The sequence below is a fragment of the Kogia breviceps genome, chromosome 5 (assembly GCF_026419965.1).
Source record: "Kogia breviceps isolate mKogBre1 chromosome 5, mKogBre1 haplotype 1, whole genome shotgun sequence".
NCBI classification, from domain to species: Eukaryota; Metazoa; Chordata; class Mammalia; order Artiodactyla; family Physeteridae; genus Kogia; species Kogia breviceps.
Window position 1 is genome coordinate 141494208 of NC_081314.1, and position 23749 is coordinate 141517956.

The following is a 23749-nucleotide window of genomic DNA, read 5'->3' on the forward strand; positions in this document are numbered from 1 at the left end:
GATGCTATGACAAAAATGAACCTTGAAAACATTATCCCAAGTGAAAGAAGGCAGACTCAAAAGGACAAATATTGTATGATTCCACTTACGTGAAATATCTAGAATAAGTAAACAGAAAGTAGAATAGAGGTTACCAGGAGCTGAGGTGAGAGAGAATGAGAAGTTATTGATTAACGGGTATAGAGTTTCTCTTTGGGGTGATGAAAAAGCTTTGGAAATAGATAGTGGTGTGGTTGCACAACACTGTGAATGAAATTAATTTCACTTTAAAAAGAGAGAGGGGGCTCAAAATCTCAAGCTGTTTTCTCCCCAGAGGCTCCCTGTCCTCTCTGCAATCAGTCCACTAGCCCCCTGCCGAATCACCCTGCATACATAGAGGAAGTGGAGGGACAGCCGGCATATTAACCAGGGGGCCTGACTACACTTTTCCCAGGTTACCTCCCTGACTTACCTGCGAATCACCAAGGGAAGCCACTAAGGTAACTTCTCACAACAAGACTTTTAAGTTCTGTTTCCATCAGGCACTAGGCTACATCGACGGTATGAAAGCTACCATTTACTGCACACTCACTCCATGTGGAACACTCGTGCTTTAGACCAGGACCCCATCCCTCACACAGCAATTCCACAGAACTATCATCACCATCTACAGAAGAAGAAACGGAATAAGACAGCGTTAATGATGCCCAAACCACACAGACAGTAAGTTGCAGAGCTGGAATTTGAACTCACGAAACCAAATCTGTCTGGGTCCCAAATCCTTGCTCTAATTCCTATTCCACAGTCCTCAGCAAGAGGAGCTAACCCAAAATGAAGCAACATAGGAAAAGCCTGTTTACTGTTACCAAAATGCCTAAGGCAACACAGAGAAAGATATAAACTCAATATATAATATGCAACTATGAAACAGTTATAAAATACATGCACGCAGCTTGAAGCTGGGGTGGGGTTGGAGGAAGAGAGGTAGTGGGCAAAGTTTCTCAACTTTGGTAAGAGAAACTTAAATCTGAAGCTTGGGTCTACTACCGTCAACTGTGTTCTACTTGGGCAAGCCCAGACGAAGACATTTTTCACAAATAAGCGAATTTTTATCATTTAAGTGAGTTACCATTCACCTCTCTCCGATTTCAGCCAGAAAGGGATGGCATATTCAAGAGTTCAATGGAAGGGCTACTTAAGGAACTGTGAAAAGTGTTAAGAGAACGAAAGAGCAGGGATGGGGAAGCACCTGGACCAGCAACAAGCCTGGAGGAGCAAGAGGACAGAGCTACCCACAGGGGCTGTAAGCAGAGAGGGCGGAGAGAAAATTCGTCCACCTCTCTCACCTCCTGCCAGCGTAACCAGAGCCTGGGAAGGGGCAGAGAACAAGGGCACAGGGTAAAGTGGACAGTGCCCGACACAACTGCTCAGAGAGGACACAAGGGGAAGGAGGGGGTCCCGCTCTGATGTGAATGCCTCTCACACCTCTGCCCTGGGGCACAAGCTGTGCCCAGCAACCAGATGAACTTACACACATCCTGATCTTTCATAGTGATCAGACCAAACTTGGAATGGTAACGCCGCAACTCCAAAGGATTTACGACAAAGGACATCCGATATCTAAACCCCAGGAATGGGAGGTTCCCCGCCACCTCCCCGCCCACCCCACCCCCCAGCTGAACTTGTCAGTCATTTCCAGTCCCCAATGCCTGGGACACAGTAGGCACTCAATAAATGTCTGTTAAACTGTATTCCTTTTATTATGTAAAGGTTTTCCTCAGGCCCTGGCTTTGAAAAGCCACGATTTACTGCATTTTTTGTTGTTACCTGCCAACTAGCGAAGACCACAGAAGGCCGGGGTGGGCCCGTAAAACAGAGATAATGAATAAGTCATTTCTAACAAGGCTGGTTTTACAGGCATCACACCTCTGCTGGGCCAAATGGGCTCATTTTAGAGAGAAAATCTATTCTGCAAGGGCGGAGACCAAAAGTAGAGCCATGGCCGGCTCTAAAAGAACGGCAGGCATTCCGGGTCGGAGCTCAACAACCGCTCCTACTCGAGAGGCGCTAACTTACATTGACGGGGCCTGTGGGTTTGGGTCCAACATCCTTAGAAGTCTCCAGGGCCTTCATTAAGCCTGCCCGTGTAAAACGCCCGCCATTTGTCGGAGGCCAACACAAACAGGCTCCTCCGGAGCGATGAGCGTAGGCTGCGAAGCCAAGAAAGCTCTGGGTGGTGTGTCCAACGCACGAGCGGGAACGCTTGCGGGGAAGGCCCGTACGCCTCACCCTGAGAGGGCACGTCCTGGCTGACGCACACTCACGCAGGCACGCAAGCACGCAAGCGCGCGCGCGCGCGCACGCACGCACACGCACAGATTTGACCGTCCGCCATGCTGAGTGAGCAGCTGGCTTGGAGCGTCAGCTTTTTGTCTTCAGAAGGCCCCACCCATCTTAAACTAAGTGCGTGTGTCATCCGCAGCCTGGCCTTGACCTCTCTGGAGCATGGGGACAGGAGACGCCAGCACAGAATCTGGTCAACAGCTCAGCTCCCGACGAGCTGGGACGCCCTGCCTGTTCCTCATTTTTAAAAAGGAGAAAACTGGGACTTCCCTGGTGGCGCAGTGGTTAAGAATCCACCTGCCAATGCAGGGAACACGGGTTCAAGCCTGGGCCCAGGAAGATCCCACATGCCGCGGAGCATCTAAGCCCGGGCACCACAACTACAGAGCCTGCGCTCCTACAGCCCGTGCTCCACAACAAGAGAAGCCATTGCAGTGAGAAGCGCGTGCACTGCAACGAAGAGTAGCCCCCGCTCGCCACTAGAGAAAGCCCGCGCAAAGCAACAAAGACCCAACGCAACCAAAAATAAATTAATTAAATAATTAAATAATAATAATAATAAAATTTAAAATAAACAAGAAACCTGCAAATCCCCTTCAGCTTCAACATTCAAAATTCGGTGATTCATCCCAAATGCTAAAATGCTCAGTTAAAACTAACATCATCTCTAGGATTCCAAAATTAAGATATACATGTTACCTGCAAAGAGAGAGGTGGCCAGTATGCAGCAGAGGATTCAGGGAAGGCAGAAAGTTTTCCAATAGTCTAGAGAAGCGAAGGTGTCCCCTTAACCTGTCCTACAAGGAGAGGGCAGCTCTGCAAAACTATTCCAACTTTTTTCTGAAGCTCCATCTTGTCACTTTTCCTCGGGTACATCAACAGCTGATCCTTTAAAAATGTTTAACATGATGTTTACGAAACCCCCGTTATAAAGGGTGACAGCTAGATAAAGGGTGACTGCTAGATAAAGGGTAACAGCTAGATTGGACCGGGCAGCCAGTCGAAGCCCCGTGGGCTGTTTACTACTGGCCTGTCCCCTGAGGCCCCTCGTGTCTCCCAGACAGAGGAATGGAGGAAGCGTTTCACAATACTTTAGTGGGAAACGCCAAAATGTTTTTAAGTTTTCGAACAAAACACACTAAACGCCTACTATAGGCAAAATACTGGAAAAGGGATACAAAGATTAACAACATATGTTCCTTGCCTTCAGATGATCTTGTATTACAGTTTAATGGGGTAGGCAGATACTCACATATTACAACAGCATTTGTACGCTTTTACCAAAAAAAAAAATTTTTTTTTAACCTTCATATAAAAGTAATCAATCAGATCTAAGGTTCCAAGTCACAATACTTGGGTTGGAAAACTGAAAGAAAAATTGTAAATCCTTTGTACATAACACGGTCATCAGTGGAATTTTCCTAGATCAGGGTTGGTAGAATTCCTTTGTTGGGCCTAAAAGATCGACTAGTTTTCCTCATAGCATGTGGCTCTAAGATGTTTTATGTTCTAAAATTTAGGACTTTTAAGATATATTCTAAGAATTTTATACACGCTGGCCCATGTGAAGATGGGATGTGCCCACAGCCAAGTAGGGTGACAACCAGCTATCCAGAACCATTACAAACCAGTAAGCTACTGGTTACTTCAAATAAAGAAAACGAGCCCAGGGCCAAGTGGAAACTAGTGCCACTCTCTTGCCAACTCCTAGAAACAGAACTGTGGAAGACTCATACTCTCATAAATAACTTACAATAAGTTGTGTGCTTTGTGTTTTACCTTAAAGACAGTAGCATACACATCTTTTGGAAAAAAACAAACCCTCTTTATCAAATTGTGGTAAAACGTTAACCAGTGGTGAATCCAGGCGAAGGCTACATGGGGGTTGTGTGCTATTCTTTCACCCTTTCTTAGGTTTTAATTTTTTTAAATAAAAAGTTGAGAAACGAAGGGATTTGCTCCAGAAGCTCTCTAAGGCCTCTGCCAGCTCCCACATTCACTGGATGTTTTTGTTCTGCTGTTAGTCCTTGAATCATCAAAGATGCAGCCTTTGTTTAAAAAAAAGAAAAGAAAAACCAAATGACTACTACCAAGAATACCTTCTAGCATTCACATCTTAGTTGAATCAGCACAACCCTTCCTGCTGCCTGCACTAGGGTAGCGAAGGTCACTTCAGGCAAGAACACCTCCCTCAAAAACCTGATTTTAATTGTCACATGCCTCCAGAGGCCCCGATCTTGAACAGTCCAAACACAGGACGTTCTTTCCTGAGCACAAACCCCAGTGCGTTTCATGGAGTTTTTCAGTATATGTGGAATCAGTGTATTAATAACAGCTTATTGGCACTGAATGAAAAACACACAAATCTTAATCTTAGGTCTTGAATCGGGTCCAGGTTCTACGTAATAGCTGGCTGGAAGGGATACAGCCATAAGCATGCTTGGTAACTGGAGGCTGTGTAGTGAGACCTGAGTTTTGAAACCAGGATTGGTAGCTTAACAAAATTTACTGGTTGTAGAGAAAGTAAACTTGCCTCTAGGGAGGTGAGCTCAGCCGCACCATTCTGACAGCAGCCCCTAGTGGCCAGTTGAGTAAAAAGTGTTGGCTCTGATGCCGAAAGTTCCGACCTTGCCTTAATGAAGGTTTGCTGCAAGCAGACAGGCCATTCTAGGTAACAACTGGGCGGTGATTAGGGAAGCAGCAAAAATCCAAACTAAGGTGTGCCTTTGAGTCACATAAATTGTCAAATCTTTAGGGTACCAGTCACTTGCATTAAGAATAACAACAAAAAGGAGTAGTCTTTTGAAAGTAGGATAAATATGAAAATTTATTTTAAAAGGGCAAGATAATAACATGAGGCAGATAATACTTACCTTGGTTTGAAAGTTACCTCATTCCTTAATTATGTAGCAAATCTTTAAATATTCAAGGAGCATGGATTCCTACACAACGTAAAGCATGTTCTGTCTACTTCCCTACACAGCACCACCCAGTACAGTCATTTCCACGTACCCAACGCTGGGAATTCCTACTGTAATATCAGGAATTGCTCATATGGCAGAAACTTCTAGAAGAGGCTGCTACGTTCATTCAGGGAATAAAATAGTCAAGATAGTAAGTGAAGCCTGATTTCCAGTGCCACAGATTCACACCACTTCACTGGCTATAAATAGAAGAATGTTCAGAGGCTGACAGTTGGCTTCAAAGGCAGACAGCCATAGGAAGTAGAAGCCGCAAGCTTCAAGCCGACTTTTTCGTAAGGTGCACTCCGTCCTCAGCCAGGAGAGAACAATCTGGAAACAATCTGCAGGGCAGCTGCTCTCATCAACAAACTGTTTATTGTAAGAAAGTGGCTGGGTCAAAGGCTAAACATCAACCCGAACCGAGAGCATACGAGCAAAAATCAATACCGTCCCTGCTAAAGAAACCCGGGACTTCACAGAAAAGACAGGGCAAGAAACTCAGGTTTAGTCCTGAAAGGCCAGCAAACTCTCGTATCTCATAAGGGCTGTTTCGCGTGTTATTACAAATTGTTATTTGCCGCTACTTTCGGAACAGAAGCTAAAATATGGCCTTCAAAACATACAGAAATCAACTTTCAGATCACTTCCCCAAAAAAGTTACAACGGTTTCTATCTAGTTGCTTCCTTCTTGCATTTGCTTTGTAAAAGAACCAACAGGCTTAAACACAATGCATGGATAATATAACACATCTTTAAATGTCTATTTAGTAACTGGAACACTGACTTAGAGATTATACGAAGGAAATGGTTTTATTTTAGGTGTGACAGTGAAATCCCACTGCTTATATTTTTAAACAGAGTTCTTATCTCAGAGACACATACTGAAATATTTACAGATGAGAGATCTGATCTGGGATTCGCTTCAGAATAATACAGGGGGAGGCATGGGTAGGAACAGATAAAATGAGACTGACCAGAATGGAAAAGTGTGACGCAGACTGATCAGTACATATGGGGTTCATTACATTATTTTGTTTACTTTTGTATATTTGAAATTTTCTACAAAATATTTTCTTTTACTTGTATGCACGGTTCAACAGTTGCTACGAAAGAAAAAATGTTTTCTTACATATAAGGAAAGTATTAACCTACCAGTGCAGATTCATAAATTCTCCATAAGGATGTATATACACCACGGTATTACCAGGTCTCCAGCATGGCTGTTTTCGAGCAATGCCTGAAATAAAGCTGTTAAATTCTGAGTTGACACTGGAGAAATAGAAAGAGATGTTTGGTGTGTCCCCACTGAGTTCATGACCCAGCAAGCCAGAATGTGACCAAAAGGGTACCACAAGACGGTGTGTCCCACAGTTTAAGTGCGTCGTGGAGCATAAGGACATATATGAACTGGTAAGAAAACCCGACTGCCATGAGTAACGGGGACCACATTTTGAAAACAGCCGACTTAGCAAACAGACTTTGAAAACACAACTTGTTTGTAAATTTGAGCCTCCTATACATTGTATTGTTAATTCTTAAACTAACGGGAAAATTAATTTGAGAGTCTCAAATACATAACATAAAGCAGAAGGCAAAACATTCTTTCACTATGCTTAAATTAACTATGAAACAGCATCTACCAATGACTTCAAATTGTTCCAGTATAAAGATGAAATGGTAATAATCACAAATTCTTACAAAAGAATGCATTCAAAGGAACTGCTTTAAAAGTTTAAAAAAAAAAATTTTTTTTTCACATCCAATTGCTTCGCTGGGACCAGCATAAATACTACAGAGCCCTGGAAAGGATGTGAAAGGTCATTTCATCTACCCTCCCCAGACAGAATAGAGGGGGGTTGGTAATGAGAATTCAGTGTCCTTTAAAAAGCCATCTTCTGCGACAAACTCACCTGGTCAGTCTGAGACACCAGACCTAATCCCATCACCACGAAGGGAAAATACACACAAAGAGGAGACTCTTCAAAACTACGGACCTTTGACATTTAAAGCATTTTACGGCTGAAAAGCCACAGAAAAACTTAAATCATCGCATATCTCAAAGTTGTCTCTGGGAGGCAACAATCTAGAGCAATAATCTAGTCAATTCTGGGTAGAGAGAGCCTGCAGATTCCCCACTCACCCCCCCTCCAGAAAATGAACCATCATTTTTATTTATTTGTTTGTTTGTTTGTTTGCGGCACACGGGCCTCTCACTGCCGTGGCCTCTCCCATTGCGGAGCACGGGCTCCGGACGCGCAGGCTCAGCGGCCACGGCTCACGGGCCCAGCCGCTCCGCGGCATGTGGGATCCTCCCGGACCGGGGTACGAACCCGCGTCCCCCGCATCGGCAGGCGGACTCTCAAGCATTGCGCCACCAGGGAAGCCCCCGAACCATCATTTTTAAATGTATGAAACCACAATTTGATGTTTTCTTTTAAAAGATGTATTTCCTTATTTACTGAGATTAAAAACAGGAAGGGTCATTAGTGGTGACATCATTCACTTACTCCCTAATAACTGCTGTATGTAGGATTCATTTTTCCTCAAAGACCAGAAAACAAATTGTCAAATAGTTTCCTACGGCAAAGAAAAGCAAACCTTTACAAGTATTCTTAGAAGAAAATTCACTTTTAATTTTTCAAACTTTTACTTTGCCTGCAGAAGTCAAGTAGATTTAAACTAACAGTTTTTACAGTTCAGGGCTCAGGAAAGACTTATGGTTAAGTGATACTGACTAATGGCTTGGCAACGTGTCCGTTCAGAACTGGGCAATTCTGCTGACTGGTGGTGGTGGATGGCACTCCTCCTTTGAAAGAGATTCTATTGGGAATCCGAATTTAAATCTTGGAGGTGCAGGAGCTGACTAACACAATCCTTCTCTTTGCCCATAACCCCTACCTCTCCACACTTGGACATACACACAGGAGATACAACAAAACGATGTTGTAAATCTCCATGTGTCAAGGGGAAAGAACATTTCACTTTTATAAGAAATGTCTATGTATTATGACCCAAGTCTTCTCTCATCCTTGGGGGTAAATGGGGAAAACACCTCTCCGTCAAGGAAGGTCCCAATTCAGCAATCTTACAGCGTTTTCTCTTAAAGTTTCAGTGCAAGTAATTCACTATGCTTAAAATTGTAAAGACTTGAATGCCACTAGAAAATCAGTTAAAACAAATATTCTAATGACTAAATTATTTTCATGTAAAGCCATGTTCCTCAGTTGACCTAATGGGGTTTGATCTCTAGAATTCTCTACGAGGGATAGTATCTCCAACAATTAATAAGAACAAAATTATAGTCTACATGCCAGTATTTCTTCCAATGATTATATTATTAAATATATTATTAATAAAACAAAACCTGAAAACACTTTAGGAAAGAAAAATACTGACAAAGCAAAGCAGAGGGGTCATGCAGAACTGAATGTCTTAGAAACGCACAAGACCTAGAAAGCTGTGGGTGACACAGCAGTGCCTGAAAAGACGCACCTACTCACAGGCAGCCGCTGAGGGGACGAAAACAGGACCACAACCAAGTAAGTGATCAGCGTTCCCTCCTCATCTCCAAGAGAAAGTGACTGATGGACAGACAGACTAACCTTGGCCGAGCTTTCCTGTTGCCAGCTTGGCCAAAGGAAGGTCGCCCTGTGCTGACCCAGCCTCCCTGCTGAGATCCGACACAGGAACACCGCGACGACGCTGAACCCTTCCCGCTCGGGCAGGGGAAACGGAGGATTAAACACCATTTGGGTCCACAAACTGCATGTTCAGTTTTGAAATCCTGAAACACTATAAACATTTTCTCAAGACTGCACAAGCCTCGGAGCAACATTCTCAGATTATTAGCGTGAACCGAAACAAAGCGAGTTCCCCGGCTAGAATTCACATCCCAGAAAGCTGAACTAGAACGTTTATCAAACAGGATTCAGGCCTCAGAACCCCACATGCCTGCACTGACTGCCAGCTGGGCAGCCGGGAGAGCCACGAACCGATGTCTCTGCTGTGACCACTGGCCAACTTGCCACCGTGCCCATTCCATCCTGGCCTTGGCTCCGAACCTGATCACAGGGGGTCTTTGATTGTGCCCCCGAACCCGGTACCAGTGTGGGCTTATTCCCTGGGATGTATTTTTTAGACCTGGGAGACCAAAATCTGTTCTAAAGAATGTTGCAAGGCTTCCTAGAGACAGCTTCAATCGGCTTCCCCAGGAGGTAACGCCATAACCCATACTCCCTCACACATGGCAGCTATTACGGAGCTGGTATAGAAGACAAAACGCATTTGGTCCGGGAGGATTTTTTTATTCCAAAAGAGCCTGTTTCCCATCCACAAATCTGTGACTGCATAAGCAGTGGATATAAATAGTCAGAGGAAATAAAACCACCCTCTCTCAATAGGTACTTCCTCCCCCCCAGAACGAAACTGCAGAGAAGATGCCCTCCAAGGCACTACCCCTTCCCCAGGTCAGCCAGCAAGAGCTGCAGCACAGAGAAAACCCAAACCGTGACACCAATCAAAAGCAGAGAGCAGCCAGAGTTGTATCTGTCTGCATTTCCCCCAGTGCATTATCAGTCTCTGCCTTGATTGTAGCCAGAAGCATTCACCCCAGAGCCGCTTTGAAACTTTCTTGTGCAAGCAAGATTCAAGTAAAACTACAGCACGTACAGTAGCTGAAAAGCCTCTCCCCACCCACAAAAAAAAAAAAAAAATACAGAATAAAATGAAGGCAGCAAAGGAAAACATCCCAAGTATTATTTCTTTTGCGTTTCAACATCAAACTCATCATGTCACCTCTGCCGAAGGTATTATGTTTGATAACAGGAAGTCGGTTAAAATGAAGCAAAAATTTCTAGTTTAGGTGAAGGGCAAAGGAAGAAAGAAAGGAGAGAAGGAGGTATATGAAAGACCCTTAAAAGCCTTCATAGCTATAAAAGCTTTTAAATGTTCGCTTTAATCTGCCATCTGCTCTTTAGCTGGTGCCGTATTGTAAAACAGCTGCCCCGACACCGCGTTAGCCACAAGTCAAAAGCTATTCAGGACTGAAGAAACCATTTCCTCCCAACAAGAACTGCTCCGACAGTCTATTTGAGAGACAGATCAGTAAACATCTGTTCTGATGATCCGTAATGCTCTATTAGAATGAACAAAATGTGATAGACTCATAAAGATGACAGTGATTAGGTTTATTCAGAAACGATACATGGAAAGCCTCACAAAGTACATTCAAGCCGGTGTTGAAGTATGAGGAAAAAAGGAGGTATACCCTTAACTCAGGAACACCCTGGTTTTTGTTAAGAAAGAATGTGTGGCTTAATGGAATCCTTCAGAAAACTACAGTCATCCCTCGGTATCCATGGGGGATCCAGTCCCAGGACCCCCAGGATACTAAAATCTATGTATACTCAAGTCTCTTATATAAAATGGTGTAGTCCAGTAGCTATACCTACAAGTTCTGAATCCATCCATGGTTGGTTGAATCCACAGACGAGTAGGAACTCGTGGATACTGAGGCTGATGCTATTAGAAGAATAACGAGGTCTGTGGAGAATAGCCATGTCATGCCAATGGCTAAAGCAAGGCTAAGTCCAAAGTCTCTCTCTTTTTTTAACATCTTTAGTGGAGTATAATTGCTTTACAATGGTGTGTTAGTTTCTGCTGTATAACAAAGTGAATCAGTTATACATATGTTCCCATATCTCCTCCCTCTTGCATCTCCCTCCCTCCCACCCTCCCTATCCCACCGCTCTAGGTGGTCACAAAGCACCGAGCTGATCTCCCTGTGCTGTGCGGCTGCTTCCCACTAGCTCTCTGTTTTACGTTTGGTAGCGTATATATGTCCCTGCCACTCTCTCAGCCCTTACCATGGTGCCTATCCTATTCTACAAATATTTGTCGAACAGTGTGGAGGTATAGGAAGAGATACTCATTTCTATAGAGACACAGCCTGTTAACCTCTATTTTTTTCCTCTTTCAACTCTTTTATTGACTTTTTTTTTTAGCTCTACAGGGGTATAATTGACATACAAAAAATTGTACACATTTAATGTATAGGCATACCTTGGAGATAGTGTGGGTTTTGTTCTAGACCACTGAAATAAAGTAAATACTGCCATAAAAAAAAACTGGATTGCTTTTACTTAATTAACTTTGATTTTTCTGTCTCATCTTTTGGTGTCTACAGAAGAAAACAATAACAAATCATTTAATAATGCCCCAGCCCTTTCTACTGGGAAATACAACCAGACAGACTTTCTCATAAATTGTTTAGAATAACGTGAATCTCCAGTGATTTTTTTTCTCTGAATAGTGTGTTTTAAAGAAGAAAATAACAAACAATGAGCTTTGAAAGATGATTTTATTGAGTGGTGGGTAGGAATTGCCAAGAGGAGAAAGGGCATACGTTTGGAAAATCTGTATATTTTAATAAATAATGATGTAAGTTACTTCCTCATATTCTTGTTAAAGAAAAAGACTGTTACTTGAAAAAAAAAAACTGGATCAGAGCCTAGAGCCCACAGACAAAAATACTGATGGCTGTATGTAAGTAAGAAAGTAAATAAATATTCCCTCTTCCTGGGCAAAAAAAAAGCTATTCAGGGCACACCTGGAATTCTGGGCTTCTCTCTAATTTGGATCTCCAAAAACTATTTTTTAAGCTGTATTCTAGAGGAACACTAGAAGTTTCCACCTCGCTGTACATTCAAGATTCGGAACTAGGATTAAAGGTGGAGGGAGGGAAGATTCCGTGTCAAATAACTATGCTAAAACAAAGGAAAGCAAAGATTTTTTTTCTTAATTGGAGAAGTCTAATTAACTCAGAAAAATACATGAGACCCTTCACTGCTCCACAATCCAGTTTGCTCCTCTGAGGGGAAAGGACCCCCTCCCTATCCTCCCCACACTGGCAGGACCACTTGAGACTCAGATGAGATCCTGACACCTGGGAAAGCCCTTGGTTAACTATAAAGCATGTGAGCAAGATGGATAAATCGTCTCTTGTTTTCCAGAAACTTCCACAGCAAGGTCTCACACTTAGCAAGCGCTCGGATGTTTGCTAAATGAAGTGGTCGGGTAGAGAAGGAGGGGTATGTATCATGTGGTATGACTTTGTCTAAGTTTCTTCGTAAAGCAACCAACATGGAAAAAGTAATTCCCTAGGTGGAAGGGACAATACAGTTTTCGACACATTTGCAAATATCAAAACTATCCATGGGCTTCCCTGGTGGCGCAGTGGTTGAGAGTCCGCCTGCCGATGCAGGGGACGCGGGTTCGTGCCCCGGTCCGGGAAGATCCCACGTGCCGCGGATCGGCTGGGCCAGTGAGCCATGGCCGCTGAGCCTGCGCGTCCGGAGCCTGTGCTCCGCAACGGGAGGGGCCGCGACAGTGAGAGGCCCGCGTACTACGGCAAAAAAAAAAAAAAAAAAAGAAAAAAGCAACAGAGCCCAGAGAAACGGAAATCAGAAGGTGAGTTTCTGGACCAACTGGACTTTAGGTCCTGCCAGGGAAAGAACTGTGGCTTTTCTATAAAATCAGTGTCGCTCACAAACACGCCGGTATCCCCCACAGGAAAGGAGGAAAGGTGTATCCTTGCTAACTTACAGTCACCACCTTTGCTGGGAGGGAGTACTGGCCGCCCAGCAATCCCGCTTCACAGACCCTGGGGCCCCTGAGTTGCTCTTAAGTCTCTGGCTCTAGCCACACCTCCAGAAAGCAAGTTACCTGTTGGAAAGCGCTCACCCCGGAGATGTCAGCATATATACATGGTCTCCTTTGACAAACGGTTCAAAATAGCTCAATAGTCAAGAAAGTGCTACATCCAAGCAGGGGTGGGGACGCTAGAATTAGGAACAACCACCTGTAGCCACCTTCCAGCCACGCGAGCGGATGGACGGCTGCGGCGCTGAGACACACACATGCCGACCTGAGGGCTCAAAGGTAAACCTAATAGTCATCGCCAGAGTAAAGCCGTTTACTAACAAAGCCAACCCTTTTTTTTTTTTTTTGCGGTACACGGGCCTCTCACTGTTGTGGCCTCTCCCGTTGCGGAGCACAGGCTCCGGACGCGCAGGCTCGGCGGCCACGGCTCACGGGCCCAGCCGCTGCTACACGGCATGTGGGATCTTCCCGGACCGGGGCACGAACCCGCGTCCCCTGCATCGGCAGGCGGACTCTCAACCACTGCGCCACCAGGGAAGCCCAGACAACCCTTTTAAAATAATTAATATAGGTGTCAAATATTAAATATCAATATCTACACGAGGGTCCTTGCCTTTTAACATTCAAGTTTTGACCATTTTATGGGATGCCTTCAAAGTCCAGTGACATACAGTAATTTGTTTTTTAATTTTTAATAACTGGTTTTGCTCATTATAAAATTAATACATGTTCATAACAGAGTATTTGGAAAATACAAAGAAATTTTTTAAATTTAATAAAATCATCATTAAGTCTACAAGATTTAATGCTATTTTGTTGCTGCAAAATAGCAACAAGATTTTATGGTTAGGCAGATCAACAAAGGTTACACTTCCTTGTGTAAGTTATGCACTTAGCATGCAACTTTTGACGAGACAGACGGACCTGTCCATGGCATCAGAAGGTTTAAAGTGATGCCTCCTGACATCAGAGGGGACTCCTGTGAGAGTGACTGCAGTTTGCTCCCAAATGAATACACTTAGAAGAAAACTGCAGGGTTGAGGTACATTTCTCAGAGAGCTCATTTCATTAAAAAAAAAAAAAAATACCATAAAACATGAATTTGTAAAAGAGCTTAGAAGAAAAATACTGTCACTGCTTTAGTATCTCCTTTTCGTAAATGAAGCTGATGTGTCACCATAGACTGCTGACATTTTGCTAAAACTTGAGCCTGAATCTCACCAAAGGAAACCCAGACCACAGTGGAATAGATAGGAAATCAGATATTCAGAGCTTGTTGAACTATACCCCCATATATACTGCATTTCCTTCCAGTCTTTTTTCTATGGACATATGCATGTGGTGTACGTGTGCTCATGTATTTTATGGTTTACAACATATCGTAATTTTGTGGAGGCCTGAATTTCAATCCTGCCCCTGGGAGATTCGATTAAATGGGAAGACCTCAGTCAGAGAAGTCCAGTTGGGCCACCCAGCATCTGCACCTCAGCGGAGCCTTGCTTCCCCATGGTGTCATGCATGGTGACGCTCATGAAGTCACACGTGACTGGATTTTATAACAAAATCACATGCTACTGTGGTGCCTGGGTGTCAACGAAGGTCTCAGAAACACACCTCCAGCAAATGCCAAGGGCTGACTGTACTTTGGGTGAATTTTTTTTTCTACTTGGATCACATGCTACCTTTTTTCCATTTATATCACTGTAATATGGAAGCACATAGATGCCTCATAAATCTTCTGTGCTATTTGGTATAAAGAGCGAGTGTCCAGGCACCAAACTGTATAAACACAGCTGGTATGCAGTAAAACTATTTAGAAAACGAGTGTGTTTATTTTGTTCTTCCACAGTCCATCCTATAATAGTACGTAGTACACAGTAAATGTTTAATGAAAGATGAATATTATTAACTGTGACTATGAAATAATTTCCACAGGCCCAGAAAAAGTGCCACCGATATAATGGAAAATTACTAAATTATACTATGCAAAACTGATGTAGAGAGGAAAAAAAAAAGCGCAAATCTCTGAAGAGCTACTTAATAGTTCTAGGATATAGTTCTGCCTGCTCACCAGGCAGCCTGGCTCAGCAGCGACACCGTGTGGTGAGAGATCTCTGATTCCCCAATAGCAGAGTATTATTTTACAGGAAGCAAGAAGCAGAGAGCCAGGGAGGTGGATGGACCTAGAATCTGTCACACAGAGTGAAGTAAGTCAGAAAAAGAAAAACAAATACCATATGCTAACACACATATATGGAATTTTTTTTTAAAATGGTTCTGAAGAACCTAGGGGCAGGACAGGAATAAAGACGCAGACGTAGAGAATGGACTTGTGGACATGGGGTGTGGGGGTGGGGAGGGTAAGCTGGGATGAAATGAGAGCGTGGCATGGACATATATGCACTACCAAACGTAAAACAGATAGCTAGTGGGAAGCAGCCGCATAGCACAGGGAGATCAGCTCGGTGCTTTGTGACCACCTAGAGGGGTGGGGGATAGGGAGGGTGGGAGGGAGACGCAAGAGGGAGGGGATATGGGGATATATGTATATGTATAGCTGATTCACTTTGTTATACAGCAGAAACTAACACAACGTTGTAATTTTACTCCAATAAAGATGTGAGAAAAAAAAAGAAAGAAAGAAAACAAACAGCCAGCACAGGCATCTATCCAAGAGGCAGTTGAGAAGCCAAAAGATGGGCCGTATGTAACAGGTGACGGGATGCCAGGATCCTCTGCGTGTAACTTAATTCCATGGGGAGCAAGGAGATCTACTAAGAAGGCTCAGAACAGAAAGTAGGATCCAATTCCATTCCCAATGTGTCATCCCTATCTGTAATACTCAGCCACCAGCACAATGACGCGGAGGTGTTCCGAAATGTCTTGTCATCAGAAAGACGAGGACTCGCCCAGCTGCCTCCAGAAAGACCATCACAGTTGGTGAGTAGCCACCTTTACACTTGCGCAATAATCCTTCAGAGCACGTGTATTCCAGGAAAACACACTTCTAAAACCCTGAATTCTTGCACTTCCTCCTACAGCAGGTTCAGGGTCTTCTAAGAGGAGTCAATCAACATTAAGAAATATAAGGATATACATATGTAACAATCATAGGTTCATTCACGCACTCAGTTCCTTGGGCTCCCAAAGTAAAGCAGAGAATTCAGAGGGAAGCAGTTGGGAGGGAAAGTAGTCCATAGGATAGATACGTAAGATCAACCAGACCAAGTGGAGGGCCCGAAATGAGAAGTGAACATCGCTCAAAATTACCCCTTTCCAAAGTTTTTATAGAATAAGGGGCTTGGTCGGCTTGGGGTCTGTGTGGAGTGTTTGTGTATGTGTATATAGAATAAATATTTGCTTTAATATTGTTCAAGCTTTGCATTCCCATGGTTTGTGAATGGGGGTCACCAATGAATAGGAGAAAATGTATCCTCCCACCCCCAGGCAGTTTAAAGAGCCAGAAGGACAAAAATATGAAGCATCTACTGTGTATTGTAATATACACAGATACTCAATACAAAGGCTTAGGTATTTCAGGTTATGACCGTTCTAAAGAAGACGGAAAAGCCTAGAGTTCCAAACCTCTGCTCACAGGACAATAACAAGGGAGCAGGTCACTCTTTCCTCTGCATTGCGACATCCAAGAGTCAGGAGGTCCAAGTCCCAAGACCAGCATGATCACAAGAATTCACGGGGGGGTTCCCTGGTGGCGCAGAGGTTGAGAGTCCGCCTGCCGATGCAGGGGACACAGGTTCGTGTCCAGGTCCGGGGAGATCCCACGTGCCACGGAGCGGCTGGGCCCGTGAGCCGTGGCCGCTGAGCCTGCGCGTCCGGAGCCTGTGCTCCGCAACGGGAGAGGCCACAGCAGTGAGAGGCCTGCGTACCGCAAAATAAAAAAAAAAAACAAAGAACTCATGGGAAAGGTCCGGGAGCGCTGCCAGGGGCAAGCCTGGGTCTAGCTCGCTCCCTGACCTCGGAGCAGGCAGGCACCCCTCACAAGTCCAGCCTCAGCCCTCCAACACTTAGGAAAGGAGGGAGAGAGAAGGTCTAGGAGAGTGACAGCCACCTCCCCTAGGGACCAGAAACCCTCACCCTCAAGGCTCTGCCCCATCCCTCCTAGATGGAAGGTCTATAAATGGGTCCTCTTTAAGTGTTGAAGCTCTGAGGACTGGCTTTATTTTGATACTTTTTAATAAATCACAGAACAGAGCTGTTGCTTCTCCTTCTATTAACACATAAAACAGAGATAAATGATGTGGAGCTTTGAGGCCTGAGATGAAGATGCAAACAAAAGTCACACCATTAATCCCCAAGAACACCCATTAAGAAGAGGGCAGAGCTTCCCTGGTGGCGCAGTGGTTAAGAATCTGCCTGCCAAAGCAGCAGACATGGGTTCGAGCCCTGGTCCGGGAAGATCCCACATGCGAGGGAGCAACTAAGCCCGTGCGCCACAACTACTGAGCCTGCGCTCTAGAGCCCACGAGCCACAAGTACTGAAGCCCACGTGCCTAGAGCCCGTGCTCCGCAACAAGAGAAGCCACTACAATGAGAGGCCTGCGCACCGCAGCAAAGAGTAGCCCCCGCTCGCTGCAACTAGAGAAAGCCCACTTGCAGCAACAAAGACCCAACGCAGCCAAAAATAAGTAAATAAAATAAATAAATAAATTTTTTAAAAAGAATTAGAGGGCAGACTGGCTCAAAAAACTGTGTAATGAAAATGCAATGACTGTGAAAAAAAAATCATCCATTGCTACACTTTTAATTTTTTTTAAATTAAAAACATTACTTAGGGCTTCCCTGGTGGTGCAGTGGTTAAGAATCTGCCTGCCAATGCAAGGGACACAGGTTCGAGCCCTGGTCCAGGAAGATCCCACGTGTCGCGGAGCAACTAAGCCCGTGTGCCACAACTACTGAGCCTGCGTTCTAGAGCCCACAAGCCACAGCTACCGAACCCGTGAGCCACAACTACTGAAGCCCGTGCACCTAGAGCCCGTGCTCCGCAACAAGAGAAGCCACCTCAAGGAGAAGCCCACGCACCGCAACGAAGGGTAGCCCCTTCTCACCGCAACCGGAGAAAAGCCCGCGCACAGCAACGAACACCCAACATAGCCAAAGATAAAATAAGTAAAATAAAATAAATTTACAAAAAAAAAAAAATTTATTTAGTCTTTTTAGACCAGACATCAGGCACTTATTAGGCACATTATACACTTTTAACTTATTCAATCTCCCAACAACACCAATAATATAATAATAATAATTGCACTAAAGTGTTTAATGGGTTTTTTTGTTGTTGTTTGTTTGTGGCTGTGTTGGGTCTTTGTTGCCACGCACTGGCTTTCTCTAGTTACAGCGAGCAGGGGCTACTCTTCGTTGTAGTGCGCGGCCTTCTCATTGCAGTGGCTTCTCCTGTTGCAGAGCACGGGCTCTAGGCACACGGGCTTCAGTAGTTGTGGCACATGGGCTCAGTAGTTGTGGCACACGGGCTTAGTTGCTTCCTGGCATGTGGGATCTTCCCGGACCAGGGATTGAACCTGTGTCCCCTGCATTGGCAGGTGGATTCTTTAGCCACTGCGCCACCAGGGAAGTCCCTGCACTAAGGTTTAAATAATACAGTTTACACAGAACTTCCATATATACGATTTCATCTAGTCCTCAAATAATTCTGTAAGGTATCCAAATTCTAAATGCTCTCAGATTCTATATCTGTCTTCCCCAAGTGAGCACATCCCACTCAGAGAACTCATAGCTCTAGTCTCTTCTGAAAAGTAAGTTTGCCAAGGGACAGAGAATAACCCAAAAGAGAATTCCTCCTCTTTTAAAACGGTTCGGATACAGGGTATAATTTGCTCTTTTCCAGGCAAAGCAGGGAAGTTTGGTGTTTAGAGTCACCTGGACTATCAGGTATTTGCTGAAACTATACAGTTAAGTCACTAAACTCACAGATTTCCCCATTTAGGGGAGACAAACAGAGATAGAGCCACAAAATAATTTGCCACAATCAACAAGAAATTGACAGCTTGGCAAAGCAAAAAGATTATTGAGAAGACACACCTGGAGAATGTGGCAACCCGTCCAACCAGGTAGCAGCCACAGGCATCAAATGCAGACAAAAGGCCAGGAAAATTCCTGAATACATTCCCAACTCCATGACATTTTCCCTTCAGACAAAAGTAAGATATCAACTGAAATCCAGAGCCCCTTTTGCCACAAGATGGCAGACTTCAGCACAAAAGAAACAAAAGTTGTGATCTCCCCATCCAAAGATTCCCTGAGGAAGGCCCAAATCAAAACAAAGGCTCTTAATCCCAACTGAATAAACTGCAGTTTCCAAATACACTCGTGACACATAAAAGAGTGACCTTTTCCCCCCTCAAGTGGAAAGGGCCATAAGTTTAAGACATAACTCCCTCTAAACTCCAATGTTCTTCTCTCCCTCCCTTACATAAAACACCAAAGAAATGAGTTATACTTGGACAACTTTAAGACTGTTTCAAAACCTGAAGTCAAAATAGAAATGGAAAATCAAAACAGAAAACAAAATTGAAACCCACTGCAAGGCAACGACTGAGGGAAGGGTCCCCGTTCTGAAGAAGGGCACCCGAGGAGGTCCCTTCCCAGCCGAGCACACACTCACCTCAGCAGACAGCAAGTAAAGAGGCGTTAAGGCAGGAACGTGTTTTGCGTCACAGCTGAGGCCAAGCGTCGTCAGGATCTCCTTAAGGACTTCATATCTTTTTAAATTGCTTGATTTGAGCAGGTTAAAATCCTCTTGTGTTTGCACTACTGGAGAGCTGGGAGGTAGTTCCAGGTGCACCTGAGGGAACAAGACACCACGGTGTAAATCAGAGGCACTTAGCGACCTAAAGAAAAGCAGTGGCTTTACTACTTTTTCTGAAAACTTGAACATGAATCCTTCTAATCATCAACAGTATACAAACCTGGAACCTGAATATTTGGTAAGGAACAACAAGCAATAAAAAGATTCGAGGGAGCCCATTAAAATCGTGGCTGAAAAGATCTGGTGGAAATGACCCTGGATAGTAACTTTCCGGGTCCCGAACTTTATCACCAATCAGTCATGGGACCTTGGGCAAGTCACTTAACTCGGTTATACGACAAACGTTTGGGAACAGTGGTGCTGAGGACCCAAGTACAGCTGCTGCTGAACCGGGGGAGACACACTGAGTCATGCTCGAAGCTCCTATTCCACCTACTGGTCGTAACCCCTGGGGACAGGAGTGGCCTTACTCCCTGCTTTAAGAGTGTTTGCAGGAAGACAGATAGAGGAGTGGGGTCTGGAGGACTCCAGAAAGGGCTGCCCCATCTCCCTCCTTCACCTGATAAGACTTGGCATTTCATGTATCTAGTTCAGGCTTTGTTGTACAGTTAAAATTAAAGTAGTTCTGGGACTTCCCTGGCGGTGCAGTGGTTAAGACTCCACACTTCCACTGCAGGGGGCGTGGGTTCGATCCCTGGTCGGGGAACTAAGATCCCAACATACCGGAACTTCTAGCTGACTCAAATTAGAACCTTCCTATCAATGGTCTGTGTTTAGCTATGAAGGAATGTACTAGAACTTTTGGCTCTGTTGAGATGAGATTTTAACTGGGCATTAGAGCCTGGAGAATGCCAGAATACTCAGTACTCAGAAGGGCAATCTGACCATGTTTTTATTTTATTTTGCTTTTCCCAGGGGTCAGCTGTGGGATTCTACTGCCTGCAGAACACCTGGCTGATGTTATAAAAACATTATAATAAAATGAAAAGTATAGTGCTAGGGGCTTCCCTGGTGGCGCAGTGGTTAAGAATCCGCCTGCCACTGCAGGGGACAGGGGTCTGAGCCCTGCTCCGGGAAGATCCCACATGCCGCGGAGCAACTAAGCCCGGGCGCCACAACTACTGAGCCTGCGCTCTAGGGCCCGCGAGCCACAACTACTGAAGCCCGCGCACCTAGAGCCTGTGCTCCGCAACGAGAGAAGCCACCGCAGTGAGAAGCCCACGCACCGCAATGAAGAGTAGCCCCCGCTCGACACAACTAAAGAAAAGCCCGCGCGCAGCACCAAAGACCTAATGCAGCCAAAGATTAATTAATTAATTAATTATTATTATTTTTTTAAAGTATAGTGCCAGCCTCCAGGCGACTTAAAATCTCTCAATTCCCACTCAAGCCTTAATCAAAACAAATATACTGCCCAAATATACTGTCTAAGACAATCCAATCGTTGAAAGTCGAAGCCAATCTGAAAAGTTTGCAGGACTGTCCAGCAGAGTACCCACGTTCCAGCGGGCCAGCTGAGGGCTGCCTGCTTCACCCACAACTGAGCAAGCTGGCCACAAACAGCAGGGGAGTCTGTCCTCTAAACAGCCCTAGAAGAGGAAGGAGGCAAAAAAGCAAACTCCTCTAAGGTATATGAATCCTACTGTGTCTCCTTCTACCGTGCGTTCCTACCCAAAATGTGTGCCTCTCATCTCCAGGGGTCAAAGCCAGTGCTGGGACAGACGGTCAGCATGGCAACGGGTCACGTTTAATTCACCTGAGCACGTGACTGTCCGGAGACTACCTCTCAGAGGTGGTAGAAATCAAACGAGCCAAGTTCTGTCCCCACTTGGGCCCAAGGGGGGGGGCGAGTGTGGTTAACGGCCAGTGTGCTCAGTGGGCTGAGCGGGTACACCCAGGGTGGGGTGCTACAGAAGTCCCTGTCACAGGTGAGAGATGCCGAGGACGAAAAGGAGAGCTCCCCACGCAGGCAGGCCTCCGCATTCCAGGAGGCGAGAGAAAGCACAGCTGTCGACGTTGTGGGCGAAGCGCGATTGGCGGTGTCAAGGTTAGGTGCTTCTACAACAGCAGCGAGAAGAGAAGAGAAGAGAGGCCGCCTGGCTCTGCACCTCGAAAACGGCCACCGGTGCCATGTGCGTGCCACACCCACCCTCCTGGTCCTCGGGCTGTGATGCTGTTACCATAGTGATGGGCCCATTTTTCTGTAACTTGGCTTCGTCTAAAATTAAGGCATTTAGACAAGACCCAAAGCCTAAACTAAAAACGTCTCCAGTCACAGACGGGATGGTGGGTGCTACTGGCATCTAGCATAGCAGGCAGTGCTGCTAACGACCCCACAACAAAGAAGGAACCAGTCCGAAATCTCAACAGTGCCACAGTTGAGAAACTCTGCTATAAAAGCGGAACGGCTTCTGCTATGTGCTAAGCTAAAGAAGAACACAAAATATTTCAAATCCATTTCACAGGCTCTATTTGCACAACTTCATGCCAAACTCCTGGTCCATTTGATAAATCGAATGTCAGCATTAACCCACAGCCTTAAACTTTCCCTGCAAATCTGATCAGCAGAACAGTCCATCAAAATTTCCTTTTTCTGGACTTCCCCAGTGGCGCAGTGGTTGAGAGTCCGCCTGCCGATGCAGGGGACGCGGGTTCGTGCCCCGGTCCGGGAAGATCCCACAGGCCGCGGAGCGGCTGGGCCCGTGAGCCATGGCCGCTGAGCCTGCGCGTTTGGAGCCTGTGCTCCGCAATGGGAGAGGCCACAACAGTGAGAGGCCCGCGTACCACAAAAAAAAGAAAAAAAAATTTCCATTTTCTGTACAACAATGAATGCCTTGCCTAAGGTCTCAGTGTCAGCTCCCTGGCTGTGAGACCACCACCTACTGAGCAGCTGTGGTTTGTCCTTGAAGTCCTCCTCTTACTGGGTTACATCATTGCCCCATTTATTACAAAAATGAAGACTATGAAATTGAACAGGGAAAGCGGAAACTAACCAGCCTGTGCTAATATTTATTGGTTAATCTCGGCAGCAAGGTATGGTAGTGACATAGGCCTGAGGAGAAAGCAGTGACCCTGTCACAGAGAGACTGGAAGTCATTTAAAATCAAAAATGACATTCTAATCCCCTGCATCTGATTTTTGAAGCTGCATCATATTGCCTTTTATCCTAGGGCAATGCATGCATATCAAATTTTATGACAGTAACGGGGTCAAGTTAAATGGTACAGCAAGCAGATTTGCTATGGAACTCAGAGAAATGGATCGCAACAGTGCCGAATCAATTTTCTAGTACAAGTCTGTGCACAGGGGTGGTAAAATTCACTCCTGAAAGCTGAAATGCGGCTCTAGGAAGTCAGGTTTTTAAGTGGATTTTCTGAGTTACTATAGTCACCATATTTGCAGACAAAAAAATAAGAGGAACTTTATTAGGCCTCCAAAAACTAATTTATGTGGTCTGTAGCGCACATGAAACCTGCTTGTGTTGTACGTGTTCATGTGCGATAACATGTGTTGTACATGTTCATCTGTGAACATGTTCATGCCCCGTTAAAGAATGTTTGGTCAGAAAACCCAAGAGACTTAATTTCTAGGAGGGCTGGAGAGACGCACAGCATATGAAATGAAACCATACCAAAAAAAAAAGGAAACAATTCGCTAACTCAGTAAAAAGATCCCTATAACAAAACAAAATCTGTTACACTTATCCTGGGAACAATTCTGGGCAAAATATCCACATCTACTTAGTCTTCTCATCAGATCACCAGGGACTTCCCTGGCGGTCCAGTGGTTAAGACTCCGCACTTCCATTGCAGGGGGCGCAGGTTTGATCCCTGGTCAGGGAACTAAGATCCCACATGCCACGCCGTGCAGCCAAAAAATAAACAATCATTACATCATCAAATGCTTAAGGATGAGTGTTCATCTAAACTCTAACAAAAACTTTTGCCCGGGGACTTCCCAGGTGGTCCAGTGGTTAAGACGCTGCACTCCCAATTCAGGGGGCCCAGGTTCAATCACTGGT

At 45.0% G+C, this 23749-nt stretch overlaps 1 protein-coding gene across 2 annotated transcripts in view; it reads right to left on the reverse strand.

Moving 5' to 3' along the window:
• The window catches only part of HLCS (holocarboxylase synthetase), a 195790-nt gene that overhangs the window by 149773 nt on the left and 22268 nt on the right, over positions 1-23749 (reverse strand). For both annotated transcript variants that reach the window (XR_010840861.1, XM_059064053.2), the window contains exon 5: positions 19585-19764. Coding sequence is in view for 1 of the 2 variants with exons in the window: in XM_059064053.2 (XP_058920036.1) it covers positions 19585-19764 (180 nt within the window). In the remaining variant the exon portion in view is untranslated. The remainder of the gene's footprint in view (positions 1-19584; positions 19765-23749) is intronic.